The sequence below is a fragment of the Arachis ipaensis genome, chromosome B8 (assembly GCF_059453495.1).
Source record: "Arachis ipaensis isolate K30076 ecotype BB chromosome B8, ASM5945349v1, whole genome shotgun sequence".
Taxonomy (NCBI): Eukaryota; Viridiplantae; Streptophyta; class Magnoliopsida; order Fabales; family Fabaceae; genus Arachis; species Arachis ipaensis.
Window position 1 is genome coordinate 47983760 of NC_142443.1, and position 20040 is coordinate 48003799.

General features: G+C 39.0%; 1 protein-coding gene, 2 non-coding genes and 1 pseudogene across 3 annotated transcripts; 3 read left to right on the forward strand and 1 right to left on the reverse strand.

Moving 5' to 3' along the window:
* Positions 1-2036: 2036 nt before the first annotated feature.
* LOC148547973 (small nucleolar RNA R71) lies at positions 2037-2144 on the forward strand. The gene has a single exon (XR_015898945.1). It is a non-coding gene; the product is annotated as a small nucleolar RNA R71 (small nucleolar RNA).
* A 6693-nt stretch (positions 2145-8837) lies between these two features.
* Positions 8838-8944, forward strand: LOC148547974 (small nucleolar RNA R71). The gene has a single exon (XR_015898088.1). It is a non-coding gene; the product is annotated as a small nucleolar RNA R71 (small nucleolar RNA).
* Positions 8945-14051: 5107 nt separating this feature from the next.
* On the forward strand, positions 14052-15257 carry LOC148547975 (uncharacterized; annotated as a pseudogene).
* Positions 15258-18877: 3620 nt separating this feature from the next.
* Positions 18878-19351, reverse strand: LOC107611020 (uncharacterized). Its single transcript, XM_016312988.1, has 2 exons — positions 19220-19351; positions 18878-19156 (listed from the first exon to the last, which is right to left on the reverse strand). The coding sequence occupies exons 1-2, from the start codon at positions 19349-19351 to the stop codon at positions 18878-18880; spliced, it is 411 nt and encodes a 136-aa protein (XP_016168474.1).
* Between the last annotated feature and the right edge of the window lie 689 nt (positions 19352-20040).

The window sequence follows — 20040 nt, forward strand, 5'->3', positions numbered from 1 at the left end:
ACGCCAGAACCATGCTTGTTCTGGGCGTTCAGTGCCAGCTCTTCTCCAGGGTGCAATTCTGGCGTTCAAACGCCCAGATGCTACCCATTTTGGGCGTTCAGCGCCAGAACCATGCTCTGTTCTAGCATTGAACGCCAGCCAGATGCTTCTTACTGGCGTTTAAACGCCAGTAAGGTCTTCCTCCAGGGTGTGATTTTTCTTCTACTGTTTTTGATTCCGTTTTCAATTTTTATATTTATTTTGTGACTCCACATGATCATGAACCTAATAAAACATGAAAGAACAAGAAAAATAAAATTAGATAAATAAAAATTGGGTTGCCTCCCAACAAGCACTTCTTTAATGTCAATAGCTTGACAGTGGGCTCTCATGGAGCCTCACAGATGTTCAGAGCTTTGTTGAGACTTCCCAACACCAAACTTAGAGTTTGGTTGTGGCCTCCCAACACCAAACTTAGAGTTTGACTGTGGGGGCTCTGGTTGACTCTGTTTTGAGAGAAGCTTACTGTGCCTCTTTTCCATGTTTACAGAAGGGTAACCTTGAGTTGTAAACACAAGGGAGTCCTCATTCAATTGAAGGACTCATTCACCTCTGTCAACATCAATCACAGCTCTTGCTGTGGCTAGGAAAGGTCTTCCAAGGATGATGGATTCATCTTCATCCTTCCCAGTATCAAGGATTATGAAATCAGCAGGGATGTAAAGGCCTTCAACCTTTACTAACACGTCCTCTACTTGTCCATAAGCCTATTTTCTTGAATTGTCTGCCATCTCTAATGAGATTTTAGCAGCTTGCACCCCAAAGATTCCCAGTTTCTCTATTACAGAGAGGGGCATGAGGTTTATCCCTGAACCAAGGTCACATAGAGCCTTCTCAAAGGTCATGGTGCCTATGGTACAAGGTATTACGAACTTTTCAGGATCCTGTTTCTTCTGAGGCAATGTCAGTTGATCCAGATCTCTTAGTTCATTGGTGAACAAGGGAGGTTCATCTTCCCAAGTCTCAATACCAAAGAATTTGGCATTCAGTTTCATGATTGCACCAAGGTACTTGGTAACTTGCTCTTCAGTAACATCCTCATTCTCTTTAGAGGATGAATACTCGTCAGAGCTCATGAAGGGCATAAGGAGGTTCAATGGAATCTCTACGGTCTCTAGATAAGTCTCAGATTCCTTTGGTTCCTCAAAGGGAAACTCCTTATTGATCACTGGACGTCCCAGGAGGTCTTCTTCACTGGGATTTACGTTCTCCCCTTCCTCTCCAGGTTCGGCCGTGTTGACTATGTCAATGGCCTTGCACTCTCCTTTTGGATTTTCTTCTGTATTGCTTGGGAGAGTACTAGGAGGGATTTCAGTGATCCTTTTACTCAGCTGGCCCACTTGTGCCTCCAAATTTCTAATGGAGGACCTTGTTTCATTCATGAAACTTACAGTGGCCTTAGATAGATCAGAGACAAAGTTTGCTAAATTAGAGGTATTTTGTTCAGAGTTCTTTGTCTGTTGCTGAGTGGATGATGGAAAAGATTTACTATTGTTAAACCTATTTCTTCCACCATTATTAAAGCCTTGTTGAGGCTTCTGTTGATCCTTCCATGAGAGATTTGGGTGATTTCTCCATGAGGGGTTATAGGTGTTTCCATAAGGTTCACCCATGTAATTCACCTCTGCTATTGCAGGGTTTTCAAGATCATAAGCTTCTTCTTCAGAAGATGCCTCTTGAGTACTGTTGGATGCAGCTTGCATTCCATTCAGACTCTGAGAATTCATATTGACTTGCTGAATCAATATTTTATTCTGAGCCAGTATGGCATTCAGAGTATCAATTTCAAGAACTCCCTTCTTCATAGGCATCCCATTACTCACAGGATTCCTCTCAGAAGTGTACATGAATTAGTTATTAGCAACCATGTCAATGAGTTCTTGAGCTTCTGCAGGCGTTTTCTTTAGGTGAATGGATCCACCTGCAAAAGTATCCAATGACATTTTAGCCAATTCAGATAGACCATCATAGAATATATCCAGGATGGTCCATTCTGAAAGCATGTCAGAAGGACACTTTTTGGTTAGTTCTTTGTATCTCTCCCAAGCTTCATAGAGGGATTCACCTTCTTTCTGTCTGAAGGTCTGAACATCCACTCTAAGCTTACTCAGCTTTTGAGGAGGAAAGAACTTGGCTAAGAAAGCCTTGACCAGCTTATCCCAAGAGTTCAGGCTATCCTTAGGTTGAGAGTCCAACCATATTCTAGCTCTGTCTCATACAGCAAAAGGGAAAAGCATGAGCCTGTAGACTTCAGGATCTACTCCATTAGTCTTAACAGTATCACATATCTGCAAGAATTCAGTTAAGAACTGAAAAGGATCTTCAGATGGAAGTCCATGAAACTTGCAGTTCTGCTGCATCAGAGAAACTAATTGAGGTTTAAGCTCAAAATTGTTTGCTCCAATGGCAGGAATGGAGATGCTTCTTCCATGTAAATTGGAATTAGGTGCAGTAAAGTCACCAAGCATCCCTCTTGCATTATTATTATTTTCGGCTGCCATCTCCTCTTCTTGTTCGAAAATTTCTGAAAGGTGCTTGCTGGATTGTTGTAATTTAGCTTCTCTTAGTTTCCTCTTCAGAGTCCTTTCAGGTTCTAGATCTGTTTCAACAAGAATGTTCTTGTCCTTGCTCCTACTCATATGAAAAAGAGGGACAGAAAAATAATAATAGGGATCCTTTTTACCACAGGTATAGAGGTTCCCCTGTGTGAGTAGAAGAAGAAAAGAATGTAATGTAAAGAAAGAAACACAAGGGTAAGGAGAGCAGAGATGTGGGATGAAGAGAGGTGTTAGTAGATGAATAAATAAATAGAAGGAGATGAGAGAGAAGGAGAATTTTCTAAAATTATTTTTGAAAAAGAGTTAGTGATTTTCGAAAATAGTTTTTGAAAAAGGTTAGTAATTTTCGAGAATTAAAATCAAAAATTAAAATAATTAGTTAATTAAAAAGAAATTTTGAAAAAGAGGGAAGATATTTTCGAAAATTAGAGAGAGAGGGAGTTAGTTAGGTGGTTTTGAAAAAGATAAGAAACAAACAAAAAGTTAGTTAGTTAAAACAAATTTGAAAATCAATTTTGAAAAGATAAAAAGATAAGAAGTTAGAAAAGATATTTTAAAATCAAATTTTGAAAAAGATAAGATAAAGAGATATTTTTGAAAAGATATGATTGAAATTAGTTTTGAAAAAGATTTGATTTTTAAAATCACAATTAATGACTTGATTCACAAGAAATCACAGGATATGATTCTAGAACTCAAATTTTTTTATTTTTCTTAACAAGCAAGTAACAAACTTGAAATTTTTGAATCAAAACATTAATTGATGATGTTATTTTTGAAAATTAGGAGATAAAGATAAGAAAAAGATTTTTGAAAAATATTTTTAAAATTTTCGAAAATAACTAAGAAAAATGAAAAAGATTTGATTTTTGAAAAAGATTTTGAAAAGATAAGATTTTTAAATTGAAAATTTGATTTGACTCATAAAAACAACTAGATTTTAAAAAGTTTTGAAAAAGTCAACTCAAATTTTCGAATTTATGAGTGAAAAATGGAAAGATATTTTTTTTTTTATTTTTGAATTTTTAATGATGAGAGGGAAAAACATGAAAAAGATTCAATGCATGAAAATTTTGGATCAAAACAATGAATGCATGCAAGAATGCTATGAATGTCAAGATGAACACCAAGAACACTTTGAATGTCAAGATGAACATCAAGAACTTATTTTTGAAAAATTTTTAATGCAAAGAAAACATGCAAGACACCCATCTTAGAAATTTTTCATGTTTAGACTCTATGGATGCAAGAATGCATATGAAAAATAAGAAAAGACACAAAACAAGAAAACATCAAGATCAAACAAGAAGACTTACCAAGAACAACTTGAAGATCATGAAGAACACTATGAATGCATGAATTTTTTCGAAAATTGCAAAATGAATATGCAATTGACACCAAACTTTCAACTTGACTCAAGACTCAAACAAGAAACATGAAATATTTTTTATTTTTATGATTTTATGAATTTTTTGGATTTTTCAAAAATTATTTGAAAAAAAGAAAAATAAGGATTCCAAAATTTTTAATATGAATTCCAGGAATCTTGTGCTCTTTAGTCTAAAGCTCCAATCTGAGGGTTAGGCATGGCTTAATAGCCAGCCAAGCTTTAGTATGCTATTACATGCATTGAAGTGATTAGTTGAATCCTCAGTCCAAAGGAATTTGGACATGGCTTCACAGCCAGCCAGGATTAAACGAATCATCATGAAACACTAGAATTCATTCTTAAAAATTCTGAAGAAAAATATATATTTTTTTGAAAACACATTTTCTTTTTAAATTTTTTTTTTCGAAAACAAAGGAGAAAATTTTTGAAAATAAGAAGAAAATTACCCAATCTAAGCAACAAGATGAACCGTTAGTTGTCCAAACTCGAACAATCCCCGGCAACGGCGCCAAAAACTTGGTGTACAAAATTGTGATCTCAGGCAACGGCGCCAGAAACTCTGTACGCACGTCTTAGTAAATCGTTTTTTATTCATAACTTCGATACAACTAACCAGCAAGTGCACTGGGTCATCCAAGTAATAAACCTTACGTGAGTAAGGGTCGATCCCACGGAGATTGTTGGTATGAAGCAAGCTATGGTCACCTTGTAGATCTCAGTCAGGCGGATATAAAATAGTTATGGAGTTTTCGAAAATTATATAATAAAATAAGGATAGAAATACTTATGTAAATCATTGGTGAGAATTTCAGATAAGCGCATAGAGATGCTTTCGTTCCTCTGAACCTCTGCTTTCCTGCTGTCTTCATCCAATCAATCCTACTCCTTTCCATGGCTGGCTTTATGTAAGGACATCACCGTTATCAATGGCTACTTTTTATACTCTCTGGAAAATGGTCCGATGCACTGTCACTGCATGGCTAATCGTCTGGAGGCATCACCCTTGTCAATGGTTGCATCCCATCCTCTTGTGAAAATGGTCCAAATGCTCTGTCACAGCACGGCTAATCATCTGAGGTTCTCGATCATACTGGAATAGGATTCACCCTCCTTTTGCGTCTGTCACTACGCCCAGCACTCGCGAGTTTGAAGTTCGTCACAGTCATTCAATCCCAAAATCCTACTCGGAATACCACAGACAAGGTTTAGACTTTCCGGATTCTCATGAATGCCGCCATGAATCTAGCTTATACCACAAAGAATCTGATTAAGAGATCCAAGAGATACTCATTCAATCTAAGGTGGAACGGAAGTGGTTGTCAGGCACGCGTTCGTGGGGGAATGATGATGATTGTCACGTTAATCACATTCAGGTTGAAGTGCGAATGAATATCTTAGAAGCGGAATAAGTTGAATTGAATAGAAAAACAGTAGTACTTTGCATTAATCTTTGAGGAACAGCAGAGCTCCACACCTTAATCTATGGAGTGCAGAAACTCTACCGTATGAAATTACATAAGTGATAATGGTCTAGACATGGCCGAATGGCCAGCCCCCATGAAAGTCTAAGATAGCATACAGCTGATCTAAGATGCCTAATACAATAGTAAAAAGTCCTATTTATAATAAACTAGTTACTAGGGTTTATAGAAGTAGGTAATTGATGCATAAATCCACTTCCGGGGCCCACTTGGTGTGTGCTTGGGCTGAGCTTGAATGTTACACGTGTAGAGGTCAATCTTGGAGTTGAACGCCAGTTTGTAACATATTTCTGGCGTTCAACTCTGGCTTGTGACGTGTTTCTGGCGTTTAACTGCAGACAGCAGCGTAGAACTGGCGTTCAACGCCATTTTACGTCATCTAAACTCGACCAAAGTATGAACTATTATATATTTCTGGAAAGCCCTGGATGTTTACTTTCCAACGCAATTGGAAGCGCGCCATTTTGAGTTCTGTAGCTCCAGAAAATCCACTTTGAGTGTAGGGAGATCAGAATCCAACAGCATCAGCAGTCCTTCTTCAACCTCTGAATCTGATTTTTGCTCAAGTCCCTCAATTTCACCCAGAAAATACCTAAAATCACAGAAAAACACACAAACTCATAGTAAAGTCCAGAAATGTGAATTTAACATAAAAACTAATGAAAACATCCCTAAAAGTAACTAGATTCTACTAAAAACATACTAAAACAATGCCAAAAAGCGTATAAATTATCCGCTCATCAATGGCAACATTTTCCAATGACTTTCCTTTTTAGAACAAGTGCATAGTCCTTCCTTTTGTGGTGTCCGAACCTTCTTCCTTTAATTGTCCAATCTATCTCCTTCAATGCTCCTTTCCTTTTTCTTATAAAAATAAAGTAAGAAAAATCAATATCATAAAAAGTTTTTAAACTTTTCGGCTAGAATGATAAAAAGAAGAAAAGATTTTGTTTATTCATGAACTCCAACTAACGAACTAACTGTGTATCCTTATATGCACATTGGTGGCACCATGGGGTGACACCAAACTTAGTTTGGAGCACTGTGATAAAAAGTTCTGTTCAAAGCTCCAAGACTAGCATGCTCTCTGTTGCATTCATGATTTCTTGGCACGCTTTGAACACCAAACTTGTTCTTCACTATATACTGCAATATAAGGACTTCACCAAGTTTAGGTTGGAATTCATGAATATTGACTTATTCACTAGTAAAAGCTAATAAAACATGGGTTGCCTCCCATGAAGCGCTTCTTTAGCGTCACTAGCTTGACGTTTCTCCTTCATCAGGGAGGTTGATAATGCTTCAAGTCCTCCCCTCTTGCTTTGGACTTATATCCATTGGTTGTATCAATGATCTCTACATGTTCCAAGGAGAGAACTCTGTTGATAGTGAAGACCTTAGGTAACTGAGATGGTACAGTGGGGAGATTAGGGGGGATATCTGGGAAGTAAGCTGATATCACTTTATCTCCTGGAGAGAAGCCTTGGTACCTTCTTCTTTGTCCCTTTTGATGCTGCCTTGCTCTTGGCGACTTCTTCTTCTAAGGAAATTTTGTTGCTGTCTTCACATGCCTCTGGTGGTTTAGGTTCCTCGAGCTTCTCCTTGAGCTGTGACAATTGCTGTTTGCCTTGTTCATCATTCAGTGGGGTTCTCAGATTTGTTGGTTGTGCTTCAGTGCTTGTTTCCTCTGTCAGCATCTCATTATGATCATTGCTTGGTTCTTTGTTTTCTTGGTCTGCTTCTTGTGAGAGTTTGAAGACATTAAAGCTGAGTCGTTCATCATGGATCCTCAATATTAGCTCCCCTCGCTCCACATCTATGAGTGCTCTGGCTGTAGCTAGGAATGGTCTTCCCAATATGATTGGGTGAGTGTGACTCTCTTCCATGTCCAAGATGACAAAGTCTGTGGGAAGAAAGTATTTCTCCACCTTTAACAACAAATTTTCCACCACCCCTCTTGCTTGTTTTTGAGTTTTGTCAGCCAGCCTGATGACTACATCTGTGGACAATATCTCATTGATCTGCAGCCTCTTCACCAGGGATAAGGGCATTAAGTTTATGCTTGCTCCCAAATCACAGAGTGCTCTATCAAACATTGTTTCCCCTATGGCACAGGGGACATGAAAACTCCCTGGATCTTTTCTTTTCATAGGCAACTGCGGTTGAATGAGGGCACTGCACTCCTTGTTCATCACTATAGTTTGGCCTCCCTTGAGTGAGCTTTTTCTAGGAAGCAGCTCCTTCATATACTTGATGTATGCAGGCATTTATTGGATAGTCTTGATGAACGGTATGTTCACATGCAAAGATGCAAACAAGTCAAGAAATCTTGAGTATATTCTCTTCTCCACAGCACCATTGAGCAGTTGGGGAAAAGGTGCATAGAGTCTCAGCAGCTCCTGTTTTGAGATTTCTGGTTCTTGATAATCTTTTTCCCTTTCCTCTACTGAGGTTTCTTCAGGTTGTTCTGACAGCTTGCTTAGCTTGTCCTCAGTCTCCTTATCACTTATAGTGACCATCTTGCAGTCTTCCCATCTTACTTTCTTTGTTTCACCTCTCAGATTCTTCTCCGTGTCACTTGGGAATCCATCTGTGGGTTTGGGAATTTGCTCAGAGAGATACCCCACTTGAGATTCCAACCTCTTGATTGTGTCTCCCTGGTTCTTGAAACTGGCTCGCACTTCCTCCTTGAACACCTTGTTGTCTTGAATCTCCTTGCTTATGCCTTCAAGTAGATTCTCAATCCTTGAGATTCTTTCATCAAATGATGATAGGTCAGGCTGAGGAGGGTTATTCTGGCCTTGATATGAATGTGGAGAGGTGTTGTTATGGGGGTGTTGATATGGTCTGGATGTGAAGTGTTGGGTGGCTGCATTGTTTGGATTTGGGCGTCTTTGATCAAGGCTTTGGTCTTGTTGATTTCCCCACCCAAAGTTTGGGTGATTCCTCCATCCAGGGTTGTAGGTCTTGGAGTATGGATCATGGTTTTGCCTAGGTGAATTCCCAATGTAGTTGGCTTTCTCCTGACTACCTTCTGCTTCTTCATTCACTCCTTCTTGGTTTGTTGATGAAGTGGAGATTGCTGCTACTTGGTTCCTCTCCATCTTCTTGGTGAGGTCAGCCAGCTGCTGGGTAATGAGCTTGTTCTGAGCCAGCAGAGCATCTACATTGTTTAGCTCCATCACTCCTCTAGTGTTCCCTCTTTCGGAAGCATAGAAATAGTCATTCTCTGCTACAGTTTCAATGACATCTATGGCCTCCTCAATGGTCTTCTTCTTGTTCAAAGATCCTCCGGATGAATGGTCTACCGCCTTCTTTGACTCATAAGAGAGCTCTTCATAGAAAATGTGCAGCTGCACCCATTCATTGAACATATCTGGTGGGCACCTCCTTGTTAGGTCTTTAAATCTCTCCCATGCTTCATATAGAGTCTCACCATCTTGTTGCCTGAAAGTTTGGACCTCAGCTCTCAGCCTATTGATTCATTGAGGAGGGTAAAATCTTGCTAAGAATTTGTTCACCACATCTTCCCAAGTTGTCAAGCTCTCCCTTGGAAAAGACTCCAGCCACTTGGCTGCCTTATCCTTGAGTGAGAATGGAAATAAGAGCAGTCTATAGGCGTCAGGATGAACACCATTAGACTTTACTGTGTCACATATTCTCAGGAAGGAGGTTAGATGTTGATTGGGGTCTTCTTAGACACTTCCTCTGAACGAACAGTTGTTCTGAATAAGGGTGATGAGCTGTGGTTTTAGTTCAATATTGTTGGCATGGATGGTTGGCTTTTGAATGCTACTTCCACAGTTTCCTGGGTTTGGATTGATGTAAGAGCCTAAAACTCTTCTATCCTCCCCAGCATGATTTGCTCGACCTCTTCCGCCATGGTTGTGAGCCTCTTCTTCATGATGGTTTCCCATGTTTTCTTCCATGTTTGGTTCAAAGTATTCCTCAAAGTGTTCCTCCTCTTCTTCAGCACCAACTACATGTTTTTCTCTTGCCTCCCTCCTTAGTCTAAGGAAGGTTCTCTCAGGTTCAGAATCAAAGGAAGTTGAAGCCCCGCTTCTTCTCCCTGTCATACAACCAACAAGTACAAGCAAAGAGAATAGGTGCAGAAAGTATATCTGTAAGAGTTACTGTTAGTGTGAGTGATGCAATATATCAAACAGTTAGTGGGTTAGTGAAATGAATGGTAAATAACAAAGAAAAAGTTGGGGGAAGGGAAGAAATTAACTAAAACAGAAAGTAAATGACTCAAATAGAAAATTAAATCAAACAAAAATAAAATGCTCAATCTAGTTATCCTCCAATTTAATCATTGTTGATGCACAATCAATCCCCGGCAATGGCGCCATAAACTTGATGCACGGAAAACTTGTCTCGCAACAAATTTCCTTCGGCAAGTGTACCGAATTTGTCGTCAAGTAAAAACTCACAATAGAGTGAGGTCGAATCCCACAAGGATTGATTGATCAAGCAACATTAATTAGAGGAATGTTCTAGTTGAGCGAATCCAGGATTTGAGTTTAGAATTACAGAAAATAAAATGGTGGGAAGGTAAATGACAGAAAAAGTAAATGCTAGAATTAAAGAACTGAAAGTAAATGACTGAAGTAAATTGCAGAATTGTAAATGGAAATGGGGGAATTGCTCATAAAAGTAAGTAACAGAAAATAAAGAGAATGGGTAAGATCAGAAATGGGAAGTTCATTGGGCTTAGGAGATGTTGTATTCTCCGAATCAATTTCATTTTCATCTCTTCCTCAATCAATGCACTCATTGATCTCCTTGGCAATCTTAAGTGATTGAATTATAATTTCTTATAATTCAATCTCTCAAATCTTGATCAATAGCCAATTCCTTGGTCAATTTCTCATGAGAAGATGAAGTATGGTCACTGATTATACCACATCCATTTCCCAAATCAAGTGTTGAGAGGATTATAGTCACATATCCATCCAAACCCAATTTGGTCCAACATGAGAAAGCATTTCTAGCTTGATCTCTTCATTCCTCTTTCAAGGTTCAGAAGAGATCCAAGTATGAATAGCTTCTTTTCCAAGATAACTACCCAATTGGATGAAGATCGAAAGCTTTCAAGTAAAATCAAGAGAAAAGATAGAAGAAGAATAATGAAAACTAGTATTGATCCATCAAATTACAACAGAGATCCCTAACCCAATGAAAGGGGTTTAGTTGTTCATAGCTCTGGAAAATGAAAACAAAGATGGAGAATACATGATGAAAAACTAGAAGTGCAGAGAAAGTAAATACATAGAGTAATTCTATGCCCAGAGGCTCCCTATATTTTCCAACTCCTAAATTAATTCAAAGCTACTCCTATATATACTACTCTTCTACTCTTCTAGTTGGTTCTTCAAGTCTTGGGTCTGGGCCTTTGGATCTTGAGTTTGAAGCAGTTATCTTCTTCATTGGGCTTGGCTTTACTTACAGAGAGAAAGTGTGAAGTGGGCAGAGACTTTTGCTCAGGACGTTAGTGGTGTTAACGTTCAGTGAAAATATGGGTTCGAGAACGTTAGTGACATTCAACTTTTTCACTAACGTTCCTTACCCAAGTAAGAGCCACGTTAACCTCAACGTTAGTGGCACAAACGTTGCCACTAACGTTGCCTCTTTGTCCTTCGCCCACGTTATTGGGACTCAACTTTTCCAATAACGTTGAGAAGCCTCCTCCTTCCCTACGTTAGAGTCCACGTTAACTTAGTTAACATGGCTCTTTTAACGTAGGCTTGCCAACCTTCGAGAACGTTAGTGACACTTAACATTGTCACTAACGTTCCAATGTGCCCCTTAGCTCTCACGTTAGAGTCCAGGTTAACTAGGTTAGCGTGGCTTCTAACGTGGCCTATGCTAGCCATCTCCAACGTTAGTGACAAAGTTGAGTGTCACTAACGTTGGTTCAACGTTCCCTTATCCACGTTAGCTTCCACGTTAACTAAGTTAACGTAGGAGTTAACGTGGCTCATGGTGGCATGTGTGGGCTCCTTCCAACATTAGTGACAATGTTGGGTGTCACTAACATTGGCGTCACCTCCCTTCCTCACGTTAGCTTCCACGTTAACTAGGTTAACGTGGGAGTTAACATGGCCTAGTGTGACTTGGCCAACGTTAGTGATAATGTTGAATGACACTAACGTTGGCTTCCCCCCTTTCTTCTTAACGTTAGAGGCCACGTTAACTAAGTTAACGTGGTGACTAATGTGGCCACTTATGAGCTTGGTCCAATGTTAGTGATAATGTTAAGTGTCACTAATGTTGGCTCCATTTCCTTTCTTCCACGTTAGAGTTCACGTTAACTTAGTTAACGTGACTCTGAACGTGGGCAATGATAGCTTCGAGAGCGTTATTGGCAATCACTTTTCTCATTAACTTTGCAAGTTACTCCCATTCCACGTTAGTGTTAACGTTATTGTAACTAACGTAGCCACTAATATGGTTCTTCTTTGCTTCCTTTGTCCTGAAATCAAGCAATAAAGTGCATCAAAGTTCTAGTCCAAGTCATGGGAAATGCAACATCTAATTTGTCCTTAAATTCATGCAAAATCCTCATGAAATCATGTAAAGTGCACAATGTATGCTTGAATCAAGATGTAAGTGAATATCTACCCAAACTAGCTTATTTCCTAAGGAAATGCATGAAACTATCCTAAAAACAGTAAAGAAAAGGTCAGTGAAACTGGCCAAAATGCCCTGGCATCACAACCTTTCCCCTTCTAATGTTCCATTCCCTCTTCGCCTCCCTCCGAGCCTAGAACCACTATTACCTTCCCCTTCCAGAACCGCCACCCACCATCCGGCGCCTAACCACCGCCGTCGACCACCCTATCACCCTCTTCCTTCCTCTTTTCTTTTGTCTCCCCTTTCTTACCTTCTTTCCCCCTTTCTCACCGTTTCATCTCCCTGCCCCTGACCCGATCGCCACCGCGGCCACCCATTTCCACCGGTGACTCACTACAACCACCACCAACTATTCTCTTTCCCTCAGTCAACCACCGCGACCAGGTCAATTTGGTGCACCCTCGCTCTGCCCTATCACCTGCCCTGTTCTTCTGCTCTGTCCTCCGCCCTCTTAGCACCGCCGTGAGCTAAGCCACCGCCACCACAGGGTAGCACTGCATTCCAATCGTTTCCCTTTTCTCTTATATTTCCGTTTCTGCCCCTCTCACTCCAGGTTCCCTGTCTTCCCCTGTTTACTACTTATTGTTCTGTTTTAATTTTCTTTTAGTTAGTTTTACATGCTATTAGTTATTGATTAGGTTAGATAGAATTGTATGAGGTTAGGTAGCTAGGTTGTGGTTAGAGGATTCTAGGCCTGATAAGTACTCCGTTCTTGTTATCCGAAATAACTGAGTAAACTTGCTTTGCTGTATGGTGATGGTGTGATGTTTTGTGCATATCTTGTCACTGTTGTGTTGATTTTTGGTTCATATGAATTGCTTGTTTGCTGCCTTGCTGAGTTTCTCTATGTAATTTTGCTTGATGGCCTAACCATATGAGTGGTTAATTGTTCTACATGCTTGATTTACTCTGAACTCATATGACACTGTTGTTGCTACTGTTTGTTATCTGGGAACACCCGATTTACTGCTGGAATGCTGCCAAAATTTTCGAAAACTTTCCTATTATTAACTGTAGCTTAGGAACTGAACTTGGCATTCTTTGAATTAAGACTCATTTGACTCATACCAAGTTCATTTCTTAAGCTGATTTGTCTCAGCATTCCCGTATTGTATCTTGGTTCCCTTTTTATGTGCATTGACGAAATCAAAGGGACTAATTGCTCGAATTTTGAGGCAATTAGGACCTTGATTACCCAAATCATGTTGAACCTCTTGAATGTTTTAAATTATGTGAGTTAGGTCCATTCTTTACCCTTCATGGTCATTTTCACTAATACTCTTCTCTTTGACCATTGAAGCGCTTTCTAAACTTTCAAGCGGCCTAATCTCGTTCTTTTTGAATGATGTTCTGCTGAGTTGTAACTATTGGTGCATTTCCACTCATGTAACCATTTTCCATTGTTTAATTCAACTTCTAATTTGGCAACACCAATTGTTATAAACCTAGTGACCATGACATTGATGATGACTTGGTTTCCTATTGTATGCTTTTATGCAATTCTATATTTCATCATCAATGACTTGCATCACACTCATGAATGTGAGTATGCTTGTTCTTTATATACTTTTTGAGCTTTTTGTAGTTAAGTCCCGTATTTGTCATGCCACTGATTTCTAACCTAGTTTTCTAACTTTCAACTTTGTTGACTCTCTAATTCTTGTTTTTAGTTTTTACATTAACTCTTCTATATTCTTCGAGGCATGATGATTATTGTGCGGCTTAACAAACAAGTATTTTACTGCTATTGCATGGAATTCTTGGTTTGTATCCTATTTGGTGTTGAGCTCTATTTTCTTGCATTCCAAGAGTTTTCTTCTTTTTGACTCACTTCATGAATATGTCAATCCTCTTGTTATCTGTTCTCTGTATGTGCTTAATTCCTTGCTTTATATTCCTCTACTTGGCTTAATTTTTTATATCCTGTGATTTCTATTTTCTTCCAAGATGTCTGATAGAGGAAAAGCAAAGGTTACCTCTAGAAAATGGAAGAAATCTCAATCTTCCACTGCTTCTCTATTCTCTGATTATGCCAAAAACCCTCTTTCAGAGCAGGAGAAAGCAAACCAGCTACTACCTTCTATTGACATAGATAGGTTCCCTAATCTGTACTGTGAGCTCCGCCTCCCGACCATTCGGCAGAGGAACCTCAACATAGAGAAGAAACTGGCCATTCCTTCCGATCTGAGGCAATCTATTGAGACACGTATTGAGGGGATGGGCCTAGCTTTTGTTGATAGGGAGCTAACTCGGGTGAACACGTCATGCATTCAGGAGTTTTACTGTAATTTATTCAGACCAACCCTGGGATCAGTTTACCTGAGAGGAGGATAGATTCTGATTACAGAAGCTGACATTGAGGATGCACTCCGCTATCACCCCAAAGTTCGTGAGAAAGATGCATTTCAGCTGGCTGAGGTGGAGATGCACTGTATGACATATGACTATGATGCACTGAGGAGTATAGTTGCTACCCCGGACGCCCCTTGGGAGATGGATGTTGACCAGACTAAGCCCAAGGGGATGCTATTTGTCCACTTGACGAGGGAGGCTAGGACAAGGCAGCAAATTCTGACTCATTATGTCATGCCTACCACGCACTTTACTGAGATCCCGGTGGACATGCTCGTCCTGATTGGCTGTATTATGGAGGGAAAAGAGCTATACTTTTCCCGACTGATCAGGAGATTTATGTGGCGAGCACATGTCCGAGGCACACTCCAATTCCTGACTTTGGTCACTAAGATGGCTCAGCGAGCCGGTGTCCCATGGAGAGCGGATGATTAGTCACCACCCCCAGTCCATGGAAAGGAGAGCTTTATTCCGTGGGGGACATGGGTGCATGAGAAACCTCCAGCCCGACATCAATTCAGAGCTAGAGCCTCAGCAGCAGCGACACTTGGCCCTTCATCTTCTTCAGCTGCAGCAGGACCATCTACAGCACCAGCAGCACCTATTGTACTAGCACCACCACCAGCACCCCAGCCGACATACATACTGGTACAGCGTCTTTTCCGATTCATGGAACGCAGCGAGCGTTGCATCATGCGCCGCCTTGATCGTGTGGATCAGATACTAGTAGCACTGGGCGCCGAGATGTCCCCTGATTCCGACCCTTCTTCCGTAGAGGAGGAGGAGCATGAGGAGGAGTAGGCTCAGCAACCAGAGGCACCTACTCAGACCCAGGCTACCCCAGAGGCACAGCAGGCCTCCGTGGAGCCACAGCCTCAGCCCCAGCCAGATGCGACTGTTGACCCTCACCCCGAGTCCGAGCAGTAGCATCGAGGACGATGCTTCATTCTATGTGTAGGGAGGTCACCGTCATCACCGTTGGTGGAGTTGCTATTTTGGGTTACATTTTGGACATTTATCTCTTGTTTTTTTGTTACTTATAGTATTTTCCACTTTATCTTTATTGCACTTTTTGGGATTATTGTATATATTAGTACCTTGGATACTTTTATTTTAGTTTGTTGCATTTTGCACCTTGGTTAGTATACATTTCATATTTTTAGTTGGATTTGCATTTGTAGTTGATAGTATATATATATATGTAGTTATTTTAGTTTAGTGGTTGTGATTTGAAAATTTTGGATTATTGGAGCTTGGTTTACCCTTGTCACATAAGAAATTTGGTTTGATTGAACAAAGGGGATAAACTAAGGATTTTTTTTTATTTTCTCAATCACAACATTGCATTTAGGATACATATAATAAGCTTAGTCAAACAATGAAATTTTCCGAAGAATTTATCTATAGGGCACCACCCCAATTGATTGAAAATTTTTGTGGAACTTGCTTGAAGTATATATTTTGTGAATCATGTTTTTGGGCTAAGAACACAAGCTTGTGAGATTTGAGCCTAATAGTGTGGTTACATCTTATAACCACTTATTTTCCTTCTTATGTGAAATTGTTCTCTTTCTATGATTGTGATCTTTGATTTGTTTAATTCTAGATGTCCATTATTCCTTGTATACATGCTCTTATATGATTGAGGCCATTGTTTCATAAAGCTCACATATCCAAATAGCCTACCTTTTATCTTCCATTGTTAACCAACTTTGAGCTTATGCTCAACCCAATTGTTCTTTATTTTAGCACATTACAAGCCTAAAGTGAAAAATAATAAATGTCTCTTATTTGGATCTTTGATTAGCTTAGGCTAGTGAGAGTGTTTATTATTCAAGTTTAGGGAGATTTGGGAACATTGGTTGGGATAAAAGGGTGTTTTATATTTCTATATTTGGGAATTGGGTGCATACTCATGTATTAATCAAATGTTAGACCTTATGCATTGATATTCTTGTATATAGCTTGAAAGAAAGAAAAAAAATGAGAAAAACAAAAGAAAAAATAGCTATGGAAAAAAAAAGAGAAAATAAAGAAAAAAATAGAAAAAGAAAGAAAAGAAAGAAAAACAATAAAAAGGGGACAAAATACCCCAAAGTAAATTTCAATAAAAATCAATGCATAGGTGTGGTGAAATGAAAAGAAAATGCATGAGTATGTGAAAAGTGAAGAATGGGTAGTTAGGTTAGCTTTGAATTGTATAGGTTGTTACATAGGCTAGGTGGGAAAGTTTAGGTTAATGAAAGATTCAAATTTTAGTCCACTTGACCATATATGACCCTACCTTGACCCTAGCTCCATTACAACCTTTGAGAAAGTCCTCATGATATTTGTATGCATGCATTGAATGATTGTTGATTGTTAGATGAAGAACAAATCTTGGAAAGCATGATTAGGGGAGAATTGAGTGAATCAACCCCCAAACACTTGAGTGACTAGAGCGGATACACATCTGGTGAGGGTTCGATTGCTCAATTACATGTATTTACCACTATCATCCCTTTTCTTGCAAGTTTGTAAATCTTTTGATAGTTCAATGCAATTGTGGGTTGAGTTTAATCACTATTGCTTTAGCCCTTGTGCTTGCATATGTTTTCTTGGAAGTTGATTTGTTTTGACCAAGTAATTGCATGCATATAGATAGGTTGCATATAGTTTAGATGCATTGGATAAATGTCATACCCCTTGTTTCCTTCTTGGTTTAGCATGAGGATAGGCTATTGTTTAAGTGTGGCGAGGTTGATAAACCCCGTTTTTAGGGTTTATCTTGTGTTGAATTTAGATTATTTTATCAACCTTTCTACACATTTATTCAATGGAATAGCATGATTTTGTGATTCTTCCTTAATTTGTGCTTAAGTGTGAAAACATGCTTTTAGGCCCTTAATTTGCTGATTTTAATTCACCTTTGATTTCACTAGATGCCTTGATTTGTTTGTTAAGTGAATTCAGGTTGAAAAGGCAAGGAATGGATCAAAGGATTGAAGAGGAAAGCATGCAAAGTGGAGAACACATGGAAAACCAAAGATTTGGGATGCACTCATCCACGCACACATGCAACAGACGGGCACGCGTGGATCGTAAAACTCCAGGATGCACATGCGTACATGACGCGTACGCGTCGATGCTCACACGTGACTTCTTTAGTGAAATCGTGCTTGACGAACTCAGAAGTGCTCCTAGCCCAGTTTTGCGCTGAATTTTGGCGGGAAAAGGCTAAAAGGACCAAGGATTGAAGGGGAGAGGCATCAATTCATTCATCCATACACTTTAGTTTAGTTTTAGTTAAGTTTTCTAGAGAGAGAAACTCTCTCTTCTCTCTAGAATTAGGATTAGGGTTAGATTAGAATTTCTTAGATCTAGGCTTTAATTCTTGCTTTTATCTACTCTTACCTTTCAATTTCTTGTTGCTACATCTTGTTCTTCTATTCTTTTATTGTAATTTCCTCTATTTTGTATACTTTGTTGTTGACACATTCTTGTTCCTTTTACTTTCTTTTAATGCAATTTGAGGTAATTCATGTTAATTGTGCTTTCTTTGATTGTTGTTGTTAATTCTTTGCAATTAGTAGTTGTTAGATTTCATTCTTGTTGTCAATTTACTATGCTTTCCTTTTATGCCTTCCAAGTATTTGACAAAATACTTGGAAGGCTGTTAGAGTAGAATTTTTTGTGCTTAGCTTGGGATGGTAACTTAGGAATTCTTGAGTTACTAATGTCCGAGTGATTGATGATTGATACCCATTGACTCTAGCTCTCATTAATTCAATTAGTGAATAGCTAGGACTTAAGGACATGGATTGATATAGCTCATTTGACTTTTCTCTACTTGTTAGAGGATGATTTAATGGGATTGATCCTTGCAATTATCATATTGTGGTTAGTGATAAGGATAGAGATCCTTGACCACCAAACCTTGCCAAGACCTTTTTATCATTTGAACTCCTTTGCAATTTAATTTTCTTACCTCTCACCCAAAATCCCAAAATATACAACTCGTAACCAATAACAAGAACACTACCCTGCAATTCCTTTGAGAGACGACCCGAGGTTTAAATACTTCGGTTATTAGTTTTATTAGGGGTTTGTACTTGTGACAAACAAATTTTTGTATGAAAGGATTATTGTTGGTTTAGAAACTATACTTACGACGAGATTTCATTTGTGAAATTCTATACCATCAATTTTTCCATTCATCAGAAGTCTACAAATATCTTTCTTTGACAAGCATTGGGTACACCGAACACAAATGCGAGCATGAACACAACTTTTTTACCCTGTTAAAAATAATCTATCTGCAATGAGTTTCTAATGTATACAAAACTTGAATTATAAAACTCAACTAGTAAATTCGATTTGGAGGACATAGGAGTGAACAAGTTCAAGCATTTCTAAAAATTCATTTAGAAAGCTTACCGAAATCACTGCTTCTTCTTCTCCTTCCGCAAGAGAAAAACACCAGTCTCCTCGTACGCATATTCAGGATATAGGTGGTCACGAGGGGCCTTCTTGATATCGAAAACCTCATCGCACATCTCCCAGAACTTCTTGTGCAACTCGGAGACCTCCCCTAGTACCCGAGAAACACGACGCCGTCTTCGTACACCAGGGCTTCCATGGCAGAAATCAAGTGCTATACTCCTCATGTAAACCACGTTTGTCGCCAAAACCACGTCAAACGGCGGATTAAATACCTGGATCTAATCAAAGGATCAGTACAACACAGAGTGCTTCAGATTCTTGCATAGCACGGGCTTGTTCACCTTCAGATTGTGCTTTAGCGCCAGCATCACGGTGAGAGAAGCGGCGGTGAGAGGAGGGTGAGTCAGCAGCCACGCGACTCCACAGTGACACAGCGGCGCACTGTGGAGTAGAGAACAAGGCTCCACTCTCATTTCACGGGTTCTCCACTATATATTTTGGGTAATTTGAAGTTTTGAACTAATTTTGGGTGAAATTGGGTTAGGGTTAGCGGTGGAACTTCATTGAATCGACACTATCCAAATTGATTTTGTGTCACATTGAAGAGATCGGATGCCAATCACAATTATCTTGAGAAATTGCAGCAGATAGAAAAACCGCAAGCAATTTGTTACCGCTATCCTCCGTGTTTCCTGTAGTGTAAATAAATGTATAAATATATACATAGATTTTAAATTTTATATAATTAGTATAAAATATATAATATATATCATAAATAAATATACAATTTAAACTTTAAATATATATAACATTACTAAATAAATATGATTACACATAAATAAAGAATGAAATCGATATATATACATTTTAAATTTTAAATAGGGTAAAGTATACTTTTTGTCCCTGAAGTTTACTAAAAGTTTCAAAATTACCCCTAAGTTTCAATTTGTTTCAATTTTATCCCAGAAGTTTTCGAATTGCATCAATTTTATCCTTTAAGTTGACGCCGTTTAAATTAGTAACAGACGTTAGTGATATGGCAAAGTTTAGTGTGTGATGTGGCAAAAAAGGTGAAACCCCCAAAATACCCATGGCTGAGTAACCCCACTACCCCAGTAAACGAATTGCCTTCCTTTTTCAAACATAAGCCTTTTATCTTCCC

Bases quoted from the DNA above. Each gene is read 5' to 3' on its own strand.
- LOC107611020 (XM_016312988.1), bottom strand. From the start codon at position 19,351: ATGAGAGTGGAGCCTTGTTCTCTACTCCACAGTGCGCCGCTGTGTCAC. The intron at 19,157-19,219 runs GTGAACAAGCCC...TCCTTTGATTAG, and splicing joins CGCTAAAGCACAATCTGAAG to ATCCAGGTATTTAATCCGCC.